At 36.0% G+C, this 13,959-nt stretch overlaps 1 protein-coding gene across 3 annotated transcripts in view; it reads right to left on the bottom strand.

Annotated features, from left to right (window-relative positions):
- Positions 1 to 5,097: 5,097 nt before the first annotated feature.
- The window catches only part of DNAJC7 (DnaJ heat shock protein family (Hsp40) member C7), a 42,199-nt gene continuing 33,337 nt past the window's right edge, over positions 5,098 to 13,959 (bottom strand). For all 3 annotated transcript variants that reach the window (XM_015832219.1, XM_015832220.1, XM_015832221.1), the window contains 6 exons: positions 12,571 to 12,662; positions 11,408 to 11,481; positions 10,137 to 10,283; positions 6,922 to 7,074; positions 6,509 to 6,571; positions 5,098 to 5,628 (listed from right to left, as the gene is read on the bottom strand). In XM_015832219.1, coding sequence (XP_015687705.1) covers positions 5,591 to 5,628; positions 6,509 to 6,571; positions 6,922 to 7,074; positions 10,137 to 10,283; positions 11,408 to 11,481; positions 12,571 to 12,662 — 567 coding nt within the window. In that variant the 3' untranslated portion in view covers positions 5,098 to 5,590. The remainder of the gene's footprint in view (positions 5,629 to 6,508; positions 6,572 to 6,921; positions 7,075 to 10,136; positions 10,284 to 11,407; positions 11,482 to 12,570; positions 12,663 to 13,959) is intronic.

Here is a 13,959-nt window from a genome sequence, read left to right as displayed (position 1 = left end):
GTATTATCCAATAGCAAAATTAGTTGTTTTGACTGGATCCTAACTTGCTGCAATTGATCTAAATTATAAGAGTTGTCCAAAGTATTGTATCTGGGTATAGAGGGAATACAAATAAGGATGTATCTATGATTTTAATTGCATTGGATAGGCAATCCACCAGAGCTTCAAATTTTATGAAAACAGGGACAGTACGCTAAAATATGTATCAATGAACAAGTATTTTAGACAATAGATGGTGTGTTCAATGCTTTGATATATGGCTTGGTTTTCTGAAGAATATAATATATTCATGGTGCAATCAAAATGCATATAAACTTAGAAGTAAATCTTCAACGTTCAAAGAAGTATATTCTAAGATAATATACAAATTCCCCAACATGTTATTTATATATACTGATTTTAACTTCTATCAACTTTAGCCAGTGTAGCTGTTACCCGTTGTCAATGACTGTTGTGAAAGTTGAAGTTCAATGCACCTAGTACTTGAAACTACTCACCATTTCAAAGCATACTTCAAAGAAGAAATTAATATTTTAAAACTTAAAATTTATATGTTTTTTTGATTTTATAACATATTTATATGCAGTATGGCATGAGTTAAACCTGTAAAAATAAGGGCAAGCCAAACATATTCTAATCTCAGCTGAATCATATTCTATTGATGGTATATATTTTGTGTATACAACTGATTTAAGGTCCCCCAAGTAAGTCTAGTTGAACACATAGTCTGCTTACTTTCCTTTGAGCAGGAACTGTATAAACAGTATGTCAGCAACCCAAGTGTTTATCTAGAGTAGTGCTGTCTTTCACATTATTGCAAAGCTGGGCAATACACATCTGAACTAATCCCCACTTTTGAGTTGATTTATTCATAACATTGTTAGTCATCCCTTTACCTCTAACGCATAGGATTTAGTCTCAATGAACATGATCCTTATTTTGAGAAAAAATTCTCCAAGGCCAGCTTTTGCAAAACTGATGCCCTTCAATTAGTTAGAACAACAGTATTCATTCATAATCAATATTATCTTTGCTGTGAATGATTTTAAGCCAGGTTAATTCAGAACTATAGGAAATCAAATATAGGACAAGAACATTGGACTAGAACAGATTTTTTTTTACCATCAATGTGAATAGTGACAATAGTTGTCCTATGTAATTCGTGATTATGCTTTTGATATACTCACATTCATTATGCTCTTAATGGGAGCTAGTGTAAAATGGGAGTTAGTTAACTATTATACAATGAAAGCTACAAAACAAATTGCAAAACATGCATCACTTGAAACTTAGAATTATAGACATCCAATATATAAAGGAAGATAGGTGGATGGTTGGGTCATTTACTTTTCTTGAATGCTTAGCTATACAAGAAAAAGCTGGTTGTGCTATTGCTCAGGAAACATAATGTAACTTGCATTTGCAAAATATTTGTGTCAGTTCTTAAATATATGTTTAAACATCAAATTACTGTTAATACAACTCAAATATGGTCAAAGCTTTTTTAAAAACCCCTAAGTAGCACATTTCAATGGTTTTGATGTAACTTGAAACAATAATTCTTGTTCAACTTTACAGAATAGTTAAGATTCACAGTGACTGTAAAATACACTGAAATAAATGTATTAACATGCAGAAAATGTTTGTGTTGATATTTACATTAGGCGGAACTCTTTACTCAAGCCTTTGCTAGCCTGAAGTTCCACATTATATGCAGAGAAGAGATTGGGCTTTTTATAGGTCTATAGATGAAGGACTGAAATTGGGCACAAATGTTAACTAGTTTACCACCAGTTATTTCTTCTTATGAAAGATGCTCATGGATGCTGCTTTGGAAGGACTTCTGGACACCTCCATGAGTCTCCGGGTGCCCCCAAAGCAAAGCAGCCATGCATAGAAAGAGAACCAGAGCGCTTCTAAAGCAGCTATATGAGGCAAGAAAAAGGCATGGCTCCTTTAAAGATTCCAATAGAGATAATTCAAATACACACCTGTGTGTTGTGAAGCACTTTTTTTAAAAAAAAATTGAACAGTCATAGTACATAATCAAAACCCCTGGGTCTCAGTTTTAACATCGGTGGTCTTCCTGCCTACTTCTTTTTCCATCAAAAAAATAAACTAGTTGCATAACTCATATAATTTAACGCTGACCATCAGATTTGTGGAATTTCCCCCCCCTCCTCCCAATTATTCAACCCAGCATCATGTCACCACACTCAGTCTCAGCAGTGTCTACTCAGTTTAAAGAAGCATAAGACCAGTGAGATCTGGAGTGTTTATTTTTTGTACATCATATACATTTTATAATAAAATTAATATTAATTGCATATGGGTTTGCCAGTCTGGTTCAAAATGCTGCATATAAACATATTATAATCCTGCTTAATGAACAGTCACTACTTTTTGTTTAAATAATCTTCCTCAGATAAGTGAAAAGGTTGAAGTGGGGCAATATGGCTATCCATGTGTTTGAAACTATCTACAGGAGAAAGTAAAGGGGACAGGATGATGTTTTAAGAACAGATCATGCAACAAATGGATTATTAAGAAGTCTAGAATGATATGCTCTCTATTCCTAGCCAAATAGCCTTTCTTCAGGTGGCTTGAACATTAGTTTACCTGCCTTCTGCTCAGGCATTCCTTGTAAATGTATCTGTACAGCAAAGACAGCACAATGCATGCAAGAACACCTGTTCAAGTGTAGGCAAAAATTGCAAGTTTTCCTAAAATATACTGCTTTTAGATCTACATCACCAAAGAAATTGTCTCATGCATTACTACATGAGAAAGTCTTGGCTCTTAATTCCCTGCTTAAGAGATTTTGTCTACACATATGGTGGGAAAAAGTGATACTTTTAAATAGTTAAGTGATATTACTTAACATTACCAGCAATGTATGCCTTCCTCCTGTGGCAAGCTAACTAGCAGTAAAAAGAATGTTTGAGCCCATCTCTATACCCATTCTTGATTCTCAGGGAGTTTCCATAAGGGTCCATATCAAAAAGGTAATGTATCATTTCACCTTATTATGATCACTGCAACATTCTGACAATGCATATCTTTACAGACAGATAGCGATTTAACCCTTTGCTTATCAGTCACACATAATTTTTGGTACCTCTTAAAGATAGCTTGGCTAATTAAAAAAACGACAAAATTTGAGAGCTAAGAATCAAATTCAAATTATAAAATGATTATTACTAGGGTGGAGAATTTCTAAAGGAGGTTGTACATGGCCTAATATATAATGCAAAAATTGTTGTAACATCCTTAATGACTGCAATGAGAAGAATTGTAGATAATCAAAAACAAGGCAGAAAGGCAAAGTAATACAACATTCATCACTCTTTAGGTTGCAGTCAGTTTTAAGGTCCAGGAATCTTTTATCACTGACTTCTGGGTATGACAAAAAAATATCTAAAATACTTGTGTTGTGGAGAAAGTAACCTTGTAAGTTATCTTTAATACTACTCCCAGTTGTGTAGAGATGATCAGAAAACCAGGTTGCCATCCACTGAAACTCTTAATATTCTTATAATCCTCTGTGAAGTTTTAAAATAAAATTATTGCAAAGAGTTAGAAAATTCACAGAATCCAGGATTGATTCTCGATACCTCAGTCTCTGAAGATAACATGCTGTTATTTTAACTTTTCCAACATAAAATAATGAAGAGGGAGATGATTGATTTCATAGCTTTTTGTGCAGTTTCTGAACAATCCCGTTTGTCATTACCTTTAATAGAGAATGGACACAACATAATTCCACCAAATAACTCCTTTAAATATATAACTTCAACCGAAACCAATAATTCTGCCAGTAGAAATTGACTGCGCAATGAAATCCTGAACGATTCAGTATTTACCATTTGCTGGCCAGGAATTGGCATGCAATCTTGGCTGAGGTCAAGCTCCTGACTTTATTCTCTTCCCTCTTTAGTTTCTCACTTAATTCCTGGCCGTCTCTCAGTTTCTTTATCCACTTTTTGAGTATCTCAATTTGGAACTATTAAAGGAAATGATGCAGACAAAGTCTAATTTACTGTTATTCCTAAAGTTTGTCAGAACTCATTAGCTTGAAAAATAAAGGATTATTCCCAGGACATAATCTGGCCCCTCTTAAAACAATGTTTCATATTGAACCAATATCTGACATTTCACTGAGCAGAAATCCAGGCACTGCATAAGAATAGCTTAAAAATCTTGTAAATGATTATATTTTAGAGGTTCTTTATCAACTTTTCCCCTGGTCTCATAAATAGAAAGTTGCTATAACCTGTTTGTAATGCAAACATGCAAACACCACTCCTTTCTTGTGTTGAGCAATTTCATTCATCGCAATATTGACCTTCTAGGCTAACCTTCCCCAATTTGATTTCGTTAGATGTACTGAGATTTCAGCTTCCCTCATCTGCCAATGTAGCCTGAATTGAGGAAAACTAAGGAAGACTATAAGGACGAGTTTCACCATAAAATGATAAAAACCACCTAATATAAAATGGTTCAATTGAAATACTGCTAGAAATGATGGTCTACTTATGATTTTTACAATTATGGAAAAAGGAATGAGCTAATTGTCCTCAGCAGAAATGATATTATAGATTAGGTAGTCATCAATATGGTACAAAACTTGAGCAAAACTTTAAAAAAATATCAGGAACTTCAGTGTGGCTGGCTACTATTAGAGTTCTCTCCCCTCAAATAATGCTGAATTTCTTATTTTACACATTCAACATGTTGTTGGTGAATTCTAAAAAATCTCAACATCAAAAATGTGGACTTATGCATGCAAGTAAGAACCATGACATCACATGTTGATGTGGATGTGTGAAATATGCACTGCAGATCCAACACACACACACACACACACACACACACACACCCTTCATAACACCTGACAATCACCTCAGATTTTATGCGCTTTTCAATGAAATCAAGTGTACATGTTGATCTGGAAGCCATTATCAGCCCTTACCATTTTCCTGAAGAACTCAAGCAACTGGAAACAGAAACTGTTCCTCAAAGAAAGAGACTCTGGGAATATTAAGAGAAAGTGCTGAGAAGAGGCAACTCTTGTTCCAAAAATGACTCAGGGAATAATTCATAAACTTCTTTGTATTTCTCAAGTGTCTGAAATGTTTCTGGAAATAAGGTTCAATATGGCTACAGCCAGTACAATACAACCAAAGTAAAAAAAAACTCAATTCAATTTCCCCACATTGTGAACCCCATAAAGGCATGGCATATCCAGTTTTCAAAATGTAAGGATTCCCTGAATGAAGTCCCAGCAGCTTAGGAATCTTAAATTATTTAATGGAGAAATCCAAAGATTTTTCTCTCTTTCTCTCTCTTTTATATAAAGTTAACAATAAACAAACAAAATGTGTATTTCTTAACAGCTCCCTTCCCTTCAAATGCTGATTTTCTCATCACACTCTAAAGCACACACAAAAAATTGATGTTTCCAACAGAAAAAATGCCACAGCCCTAAGAAATGCTGAGATGCAATGAAGGGAAGATGAAACTTGAAATTAAATGAAGCAGGTCAGGGAAACTGTGGATTTCAGTAGGTGAAATGGATCTGTTTTGCAGTTTAGCCAAACTGGAAAAAGAAATTCCCAGGTCCAGAAGCTGAAAGACAAAGACATACAGATTAGCAAATTAAGTAAGCAAATCATCAAAGCAATTGTTGCAATACTGAGATCTTTTAAACAAAGGCAGATATTCTGTAGCCCACTCAGAAAAGCCATGAAATTGAACAAAAAAATTGTATTATGGGAACAGATGCATTTTGGAGTGACTGGCAAGGAAAGGAAGTAAGGTTTCCTAGCAAATCAAACCTTGATTAAACAAACAAATCCACAACTGATATCATGCATATAAAGCCCCCAATATCTTGTCCTTCTGCAAAGGGGTCAAACTTGGCTTTGTGGTCTTGCAGGAGGGTCAGGCTACTCAGCCTTGGGGCTGCTAGTTCCATGAGAGCATACACAAACACACACACACACCCTCCTGGTAATAACCACTGTTAAATGGCCATGTTAGGATTTTTATCCTTTTGATGTTTAATTGTCATTAGTCTATACTTTTAAAACTTTTAATCCTAATTTAATGCTAATGCTTTTATGTTGTTTTATTTATCAATTATATTACATTATATACCACCCAAAGCCCCTGTCTGAGGGAGATGTTTAGAAATATGAAATATCAATCAATACATAAAACGTAAGCTTTGGGCACAGCACATAAAGGCCTAAAGCACATTTATTGGCACCCTTAAAGGGGACTAAGATCTGGAGAGTGAAACACTTTAAGGGTCCCCTGCTGGAACTATATTTTGTATAAATGAAACCACCTCTACTGAATTCCTGGGACCAAAACTTAACAGGTTCCCCACTTGTCCTGAAATGAAGGATCGAGAGACACTGCCTCAATTGATAGCTACAGGCTGCTTTTCTATTCAAAAGCAGGACCTCCTTCTTTTTAATATACAGTGTGAAAGATGACCCACCTTCAAAACTAAAACTTCCAGGTGTTCCAAAGAAAGCTTTGAAGATATTATTAGCATCAAAATCTATTGGGAAGTATAAGTGAAGAAAAAAAAAGCACATGAGAAGGAATTCTTGTTTAAATTTACATTTATAGTCATAAAAGTTCTGAAAAGCTTCTATAATATTTTGCAGCATTCATTTTTTTTTCTTATGTTTGCCTTGCCCTCAATCTCCAAACCTTTTGATTATGCTATTAGACATTAAGTGAAAGTAATAATCAAATTCAATTTTATATAATATATAACATTATATAAAAAATATAGAACACTTCTCTCAAAATTTTGAGTATATGTGGACCCTCCTTGTTCCCATTCCATAACTAAGCACCTATGCACAGAAAAGTCACTAATTAAAAGCCCTCTTTAGCACTTACCTCCCATATTCATGCCATCTTCTTCTAGATCCTGGCCACTGTCATAACGAGCCTTTTTCTTTGGATCAGAGAGAATGGTAAAGGCTTCACCAACTTCTTTGAATTTTTTTTCTTCCTCTTTTTGGATTTCAGCACTTGCTCCACTATGCCGATCTGCCCAAAAAAATTAATATGTGGGATTGGTGGGTGAGGCAGTGAGAGAGACAGAGAGGAAAAAAGCCTAACTGCAATGAGAAAGAATAATTGATTCTAATAAACAGGTGAAAAAAAAGCTGTTTATCAAAGTGATACAAATTTAGTGTGAGGAGAAGCTTAATTTACTTATTTATTAATTAAGTACTGAAGCAGATTTGTGTTACTAGATTTTTCTCCTGCCTTTCTATTCAACTAATTACTCGGGGCAAATATGTTAAAAACAAGGCCTTTTCTGAGTCACCTTTCATATGGATCTGAATATCCAAACAGGTTTACAATGGAAATCATGGTTCTTCAAGTAGCTAGACTGTAAGCTATTTAGAGCTTTAAAAATTAATACCAAAGATCAAATTGTTTCCTACTAAGCAATTGGTAATTAGTGCCAATATTTTAGGGCAGGCAATATATAATCTGAAAATTATTTATTGCATTTTTTAATCTGTAGATTCCAGTTAATTACAACAAATATATGACCTTTCTGTATGTTCTCTAGCAGATTTCAGCTCTCTATTGTAGCTTAGAAACAACAAAGATAAGTGAGGTACAATTGTATAGTGGGAATTGTAACAATTCTTCATAATGTTCTAAATGAATAACTTGGAATAAAAAAAACCTGTTCCATTATCAAGGACAAAAAAAAATAACAATGGGGATTTGCAATTAGAAAGAGTGTTACCCTAAGTAACAGAAACAAAGAATGACCTATGGATTTTGAGAGATTAATGTATGCACTTGCACTGAACTCACCCACAAACCCTCTAGGAGGAGCTTTAGTTTGCGTGAGTATTTCTACCCCTGAGTTCCAATCTCCCATTGTTTCTCTTATTTTTTTTTCTTACCGTGTCTGCTTTTCATGACCAGGAATAATGAATATAAACAAATTTCCAATTAGCTAATGAGCAACAGCAGAAATAAAACTGCGCTCAAAAGAATAGTGGATAATTTGGGGTTGGTGGCAGGATTTCATGGGTATTAAAGGAAAGTTGGCAATTCCAGATGCTGAGTGGAAATGGAAAACCTCAAAATCTCATAGCTTCAGAGAACATGCTGAAAATTGCCTTCACATCATAAGTGACAGGGCAATGCATGATAGAGTCTTATAGCTATTTTTCTTCAAACCCAGATGGAGGGAAAAAAAGAGTAGGAGAAAAGCCTCTAGTTACAGAGCATTTTTGCTCTTTTTCTGTCATATTACATCATTTAGCAACTAAATTTCAGCTCTATTATCTTTCATAATGTCATCATTCCGTAACTGAAGCTTGCTCATTTTGTCATACATTGATAGGAGCCTCTGATTCTTCGATGAGGCAAATGTTTTTTGGCAGAAGTCAAACTGATTTAGTCTCAGCAATGATTTTTTTTTAACAACTATTGGCAATAATATTTTCTACTCTGGAGCAAGTCAAGATCACAACCCTATAGAGATAATTCTCGAGGATTTGTTAATTGGATATTAAATGAACATGATCTCTCCCTGTTTTACCCAATGCATTCGTTAATTGAACACACAGGTCATTAACTGCACATGAGATATCTCAGGGTGGGGAAGACCATGGGGAGCCTAGTGCTTCCGACACCCAAGGCCTCTGCTGACCCACTGAGGTATCTCATGTTCCCCATCCCCCATCCTGTCCTACCGAGTCTCCACAGGTACTGGGCCTACGAAGTATCACTTATCTTTCGAAGATCTCAATGATCAAGTCTCTCCAGACGCTATGGTTTCTTTCTCTTCTCCCAGCATTCAAAAAATGGAGTCTTCAGTCCTCTTTGCAAAAAGCTGCAAGCCTCCATTCTTCACACAAAAAGCTTTTTGTAAAGACAGGAGCTTTCAGGGGCGCGATTTCGCACCTTCCCCAAGTTTCTGTCCCCTTTGCTCAAGGCTTTTGGCATGGAGAACAGAGGTCTGCAGGGGTACATTCTCCTCGTCAAATGCCTTTTGCAAAGAGGACAGAAGGATATATAAGAAGACAGCTGCTTCTTATAGTTTCTATTTCCTATTTTCAAAAGGTAAGTGAGCGATGGGTGACAGGATGGGCAGGGGGAATAGGCAGGGGGAATGTTGCAGCATCTCTATGGTCGGTCATAGGAGTGAACGACTGCTCTGGTGCTGCAACATTCGTAACTTCGGGACTGTTTTTTAAGTAGTTTTTTTTTGGGGGGGTGTCATAAATTTGAACCATCATTAAGTGAACTATTGTAACTCAAGGACTACCTGTAGTTTCCTGGCTCCTTTGGAACTATTATAACTTTTCGTCTGAAAGTTTATTTCAGTATTATATTTTTGTGAAAATATTAGGAATTTTATATTTGAGTTCTTTAAATGTGCTTGGATAAAGGCCATGTAGTACTGAGGGGATGGTGTGAAACCATCTGTTTTATAGTGTATTGTACATAACTGTGTTGAGAGAATTGTAGAGGATGACAATGGAGCAATTATTCCATTTCAAATAGAACTGTAAAAATTGAAATTGCATCATGCCACTTTCTAAACAAGAAAAGAAAAACAATCTTCTTCAGTACTTTTGAATATTCCCTTCTTGCTCCTATTGAAAGGACTCATTGCTGAGCACCCTCAGTTCCAGAGAAGTTGGAACTCAATAACTTAGTCAGAAGAAAAACAAAAAGAAGTCCTCAAGTCACTTATCCTATCTTCTTGAACTTTACTGACAATGTAGCAGTATCAAAAAACTCATATCAATGCACCTTTTTGAATATTTGATTTGTATCACTTACTAGTTAAACTCCTAGCACAATGATAATCACAATTCCTGTAATGGCTCAAAAGTCCAGCAATGTTGTCTTCTGAGACAACTACATTCTCACCCCATCTTTTTCACCCAATCAAAGCTTGGGCAATGTTAAAAAAGGGGAGAGGAGGGTCTTTGCACTAAGCAGACAACAGAGGAGCCTTTGTAAGAAAGCTTACATTGTCAAGTATATTCCTGTCATGACATTCTAGTTCCCTCAGTTAAAGAATCTCTGAAAAGTTAACAGTGGAACTGGGGCAACTTTTTTTGTACCTGGGTGATGCATTAGGGCCCGTTTCCGGTATGCTTTTTTAATTTCATCTTCAGAGGCATTCTTATCCACACCCAGGATCTTGTAATAATCTTTCCTTTTACTCTTTTTCAATTCCATCTGTGCATTCTTGAGTAGCTGTTTGTGTTCTACAATATATGAGAGGGAAACGTTTTTAGCTGCAAGAACAAATTACACAATGAATGCAATTCTCCTCCAAGCAGGCTAAATAAGGGGAAATTCAGGATTAATAAAGTACATTTTGATGCAATATACAATAGTTAAGATTTGTTGTCATTAGATAGAATGATGGCTCCCAATTTAGTTTATTTTTAAAAGGGGATAAATTAGAACTACCAACAGCTGTTTGTCTGGAATCTAACTATATACTACTAAAAATCTCCTGTTTGCCTATTTGTAGTCGTTAATTGGGTGAAACTGTGCGTGATAGGGCAATCATTTTAGAATCAAAGTACCTCAAATGGGGTAACTTAAAGAATGTGTCCAAAGCCTGAGATCTATCATTCCAGTAGAACTGAAACTCGGCTGCCACAGTCATGCGATCATCATTTCTAATGCTCCCTGCCAGCTTTCCACAAGGAAAATTATCGGGGAAACTGGCAGGAAGTTGGAAATCTCAGGCTGCCAAGTAGGTAAATGGCTGCTGGATGGAGGAGTGAATGAGGGGGTGCACAGAGATGGAGGGGTGTGAGGTTGTGAGGGAAGGTTAGTGCACACAGGTGCTGTGGCGAGGGTTAGGGAAGGTGCATGGAAGTGTGAAACAGCGTGAGGAAAGTGTAGAAAGGGTCAGTGAATGTGTGCACAGAAGTGGCCAAGAGGTAAGTAAGTAAATATCTCTGAAAGAATGACCCAATAGGTCTTGGGTTATCTAATATGTCTTAAATACCAAGAAAACTCAGACTGAAGAAGTCAGTGAGATATAATTGCTACTATCCAGGCTCCAGAGTGGCCCTAGCCATGGAAACATGACTTTGCTCAATTGCTCTCATTCAGACAAACCTACCTCACAGAGTTGTTGTAGTGAAAAAAAACAGGAGCGAGCACTATGCATGCTGCCTTGAGCTCCTGAGTGAAAAAAGTGTGATATAAGTCAAGTAAGATTGTCTGAAAATAATAATTAAGACCAGTTTTAAGCAATACTGAGCTAATGTACCCATTATCCCTAACCACTATAAAAGTTGTAGTAGCCTGGATCAGCTAATAAATATTATAAAAGGCCAGTGAAGTCCAGAAGTAAATGCTCTATATTTACCTTTAGTTTTCTCTGTCTGGTAAACCTTTTCATAATCTCTCACAGCATCTTCATGCTGCTCTGTGTCCATGTAACTAGGCAGAAGCATAATTAACCTTATAAGTCTCAAAATAAGCTACAAATTACAACAGATTAAATGAGGAAAAAAAAATCAGAAAATGATTTGAGCTAAAGGGAAGGAGAAACCTCTCCTAACCCACTTTTCAGCTATGACCAATTTCTACATACCTACCAAGTCAGGGAGGAAGTACTGTACTGTATAGAAAAGTAATTTACAGGAAATCAAATTTGGTATGATGAGCAACGTGGCCTAATTTCTACAACAGAGTACTGCAGCTGAATCTAGCAGAAATTCATGGAATAGTTTTGATCTGGTGCATTTTAACCCCAATTATCTCAAAGGTTTGGAATGAAATCTGGAGTGAGAAGAAGCAAGAATATAGTTCTAAACTTCTCAATGTAAAAACAAGAGAGTGAAAGTACATGGAGAAATTTTTCAAAAAGGAAAATAGTTGTTTTTTTATTGTTTAGCAATTGCCTCATTTAGCAACCACTTGCAATTATGAAGATCTCATTCTGTCCCATCCCGTTCGCTTCCTGGTTGAAAGGATTAGCTGGTGACATTATGGGGGGCTCCTTTCACGTCCCCATTAAAGTGCTCATGGAAGTGGTATCTACTCGTAATTACTTTCTTTTGAACCGCTAGGTCAGCAGGAGCTGGAGCGAATGGAGCTCGCCCCACTACACAGCAACACTTGGGTCTCAAACATAGGCTTGCTAGTCGTCAATCCAGCATCCTAACCATGTGAGCCACCATGCTCCTCACTCCTCATATTTATGACCTCAGCAGGTCTGTACAGCAAAGGAAAGTTGAACATTAACATTCAGCAACCTAGTTGAGGTTGCTAAATAAGGATTACCTTTATATTCTTCCCAATGCAGTCAATTCACTTAGCTAATATTTGGTATCAGAACATTCTAAATCAAAAGATTTAGTATCTTCACTACTTCTTAGATTAGACTAGTCTTTCCTAGCATTATTTGGAATTGTTCTTTTTAATGATATGCTCCCGACACCATTTTTTGTTCTGTCTAAAAAAATTGTTTTTTTAATTACTAAGTCAGGTATTCCCCTGCCTCCAATTTTAGATGCCCATTCTTACCACTGTGCTCTTCTTAGATAGGCCTTGATGTATGTGTCGTCCAGTTTGATAGCATTTGTACAGTCTCCTATTGCTTCACATAACTTTCCAAGCTGGAAGGCAAACACCAAGCTTAGGAACTAAATCCTTTGGCATTATTTTTAGTCTCTAAGAGTAGAAAGCAATACATCTCAACTTCAATCTTTATTTGCTTTAACAGGTCCCTAAGTGAGTTTAGTTCATGGCTTTTTGATCCCTTAGCACATACCCTAATATAATAATAATAATATTAATATTAATATTAATAATAATAATAATGGTGATGATTTAATCTTCAATTCAATTCACAGTCTGGGACTGGTAAAAACTTAACAGTTCAAGTCGTAACCAAGGATCTAAGAGTTATTAAGGTAATGTCTGAGTATATAGGTAGTTCTGAGTAAGGTGGTTTTTCACAAAAATTAGAATATTCAGGTCTGATAAGTTCAAAATTTCCATGTATGTAGGCAACCCTTTGGGTATTGCTCCAAGGGCTCCTATTACTATTGGTACAACCATTGATTTCTTCCTCCACAATCGCTCAAGTTCAATTTGCAGATTGTGGTATTTCATTATTTTTTCTAGTTGTTTCTCTTCAATTTGTGCATCACCTGGTATTGCCATATCAATGAACCAGAGTTTTTTTCTTTTCCACAATAGTGATGTCAGGCGTGTTGTGGACCAGATATCATTTTCAAGAACTTTATCAATTTGGTGTTCCCAGTAATTTTTTCTAGATTCAAACCTAAGCTTCCGGCAAAGCTTCCAATCTATGATTTTTGGCAACTTGATCATGACGTTGTAGATAATCAGTCTATAAGATTTTGCTGTAGCCACTGATATGGTGATCCACTGTTTCATGTTTCTCATTGCATAAGTGACATTTGCTTTGGTTACTGACATGTTGAATTTTTGCTTTCATGGAATTGGTCTGCAGAGCTTGTTCTTGGACAGCCAAAACGAAACCTTCAATTTCTTTCTTCAGCACCTCTGATCTCAATTATCTCCATGTTAGCTTTGTATCTACTTTCCCTTTAATGTCCTCCAGATATTGACTGTGCATAGGCTTCTTTTTCCAGTTAGAAACTCAATGATCAATTGATTCCTTTCAATATTGTTTTCAATCTCATTGTTTTCAAGAGGTTTTCCTTGTTCACCTCCTTCAGCAGAGACTCTTTCGCTTTTTTTATGTAGTCATTTAAGCCGTGTTTTTCCTCTTTCAGTTTGTTTCACTTGTAAGAATCCTCTGCCACCCTGACATCTAGGCAAGTACAATCAATCAATATGACTTTTTGGTTGGAGAGCACTGTGCATTGTCATTAATTTTCTTTTCTTTCGATCCAAGTTATCAAGTTCTAGTTAAGTCCAATC

This window comes from Protobothrops mucrosquamatus, unplaced genomic scaffold (genome assembly GCF_001527695.2).
Source record: "Protobothrops mucrosquamatus isolate PMUCROS unplaced genomic scaffold, P.Mucros_1.0 scaffold1, whole genome shotgun sequence".
Taxonomy (NCBI): domain Eukaryota; kingdom Metazoa; phylum Chordata; class Lepidosauria; order Squamata; family Viperidae; genus Protobothrops; species Protobothrops mucrosquamatus.
This window is presented reverse-complemented; position numbering and strand designations above follow the sequence as displayed.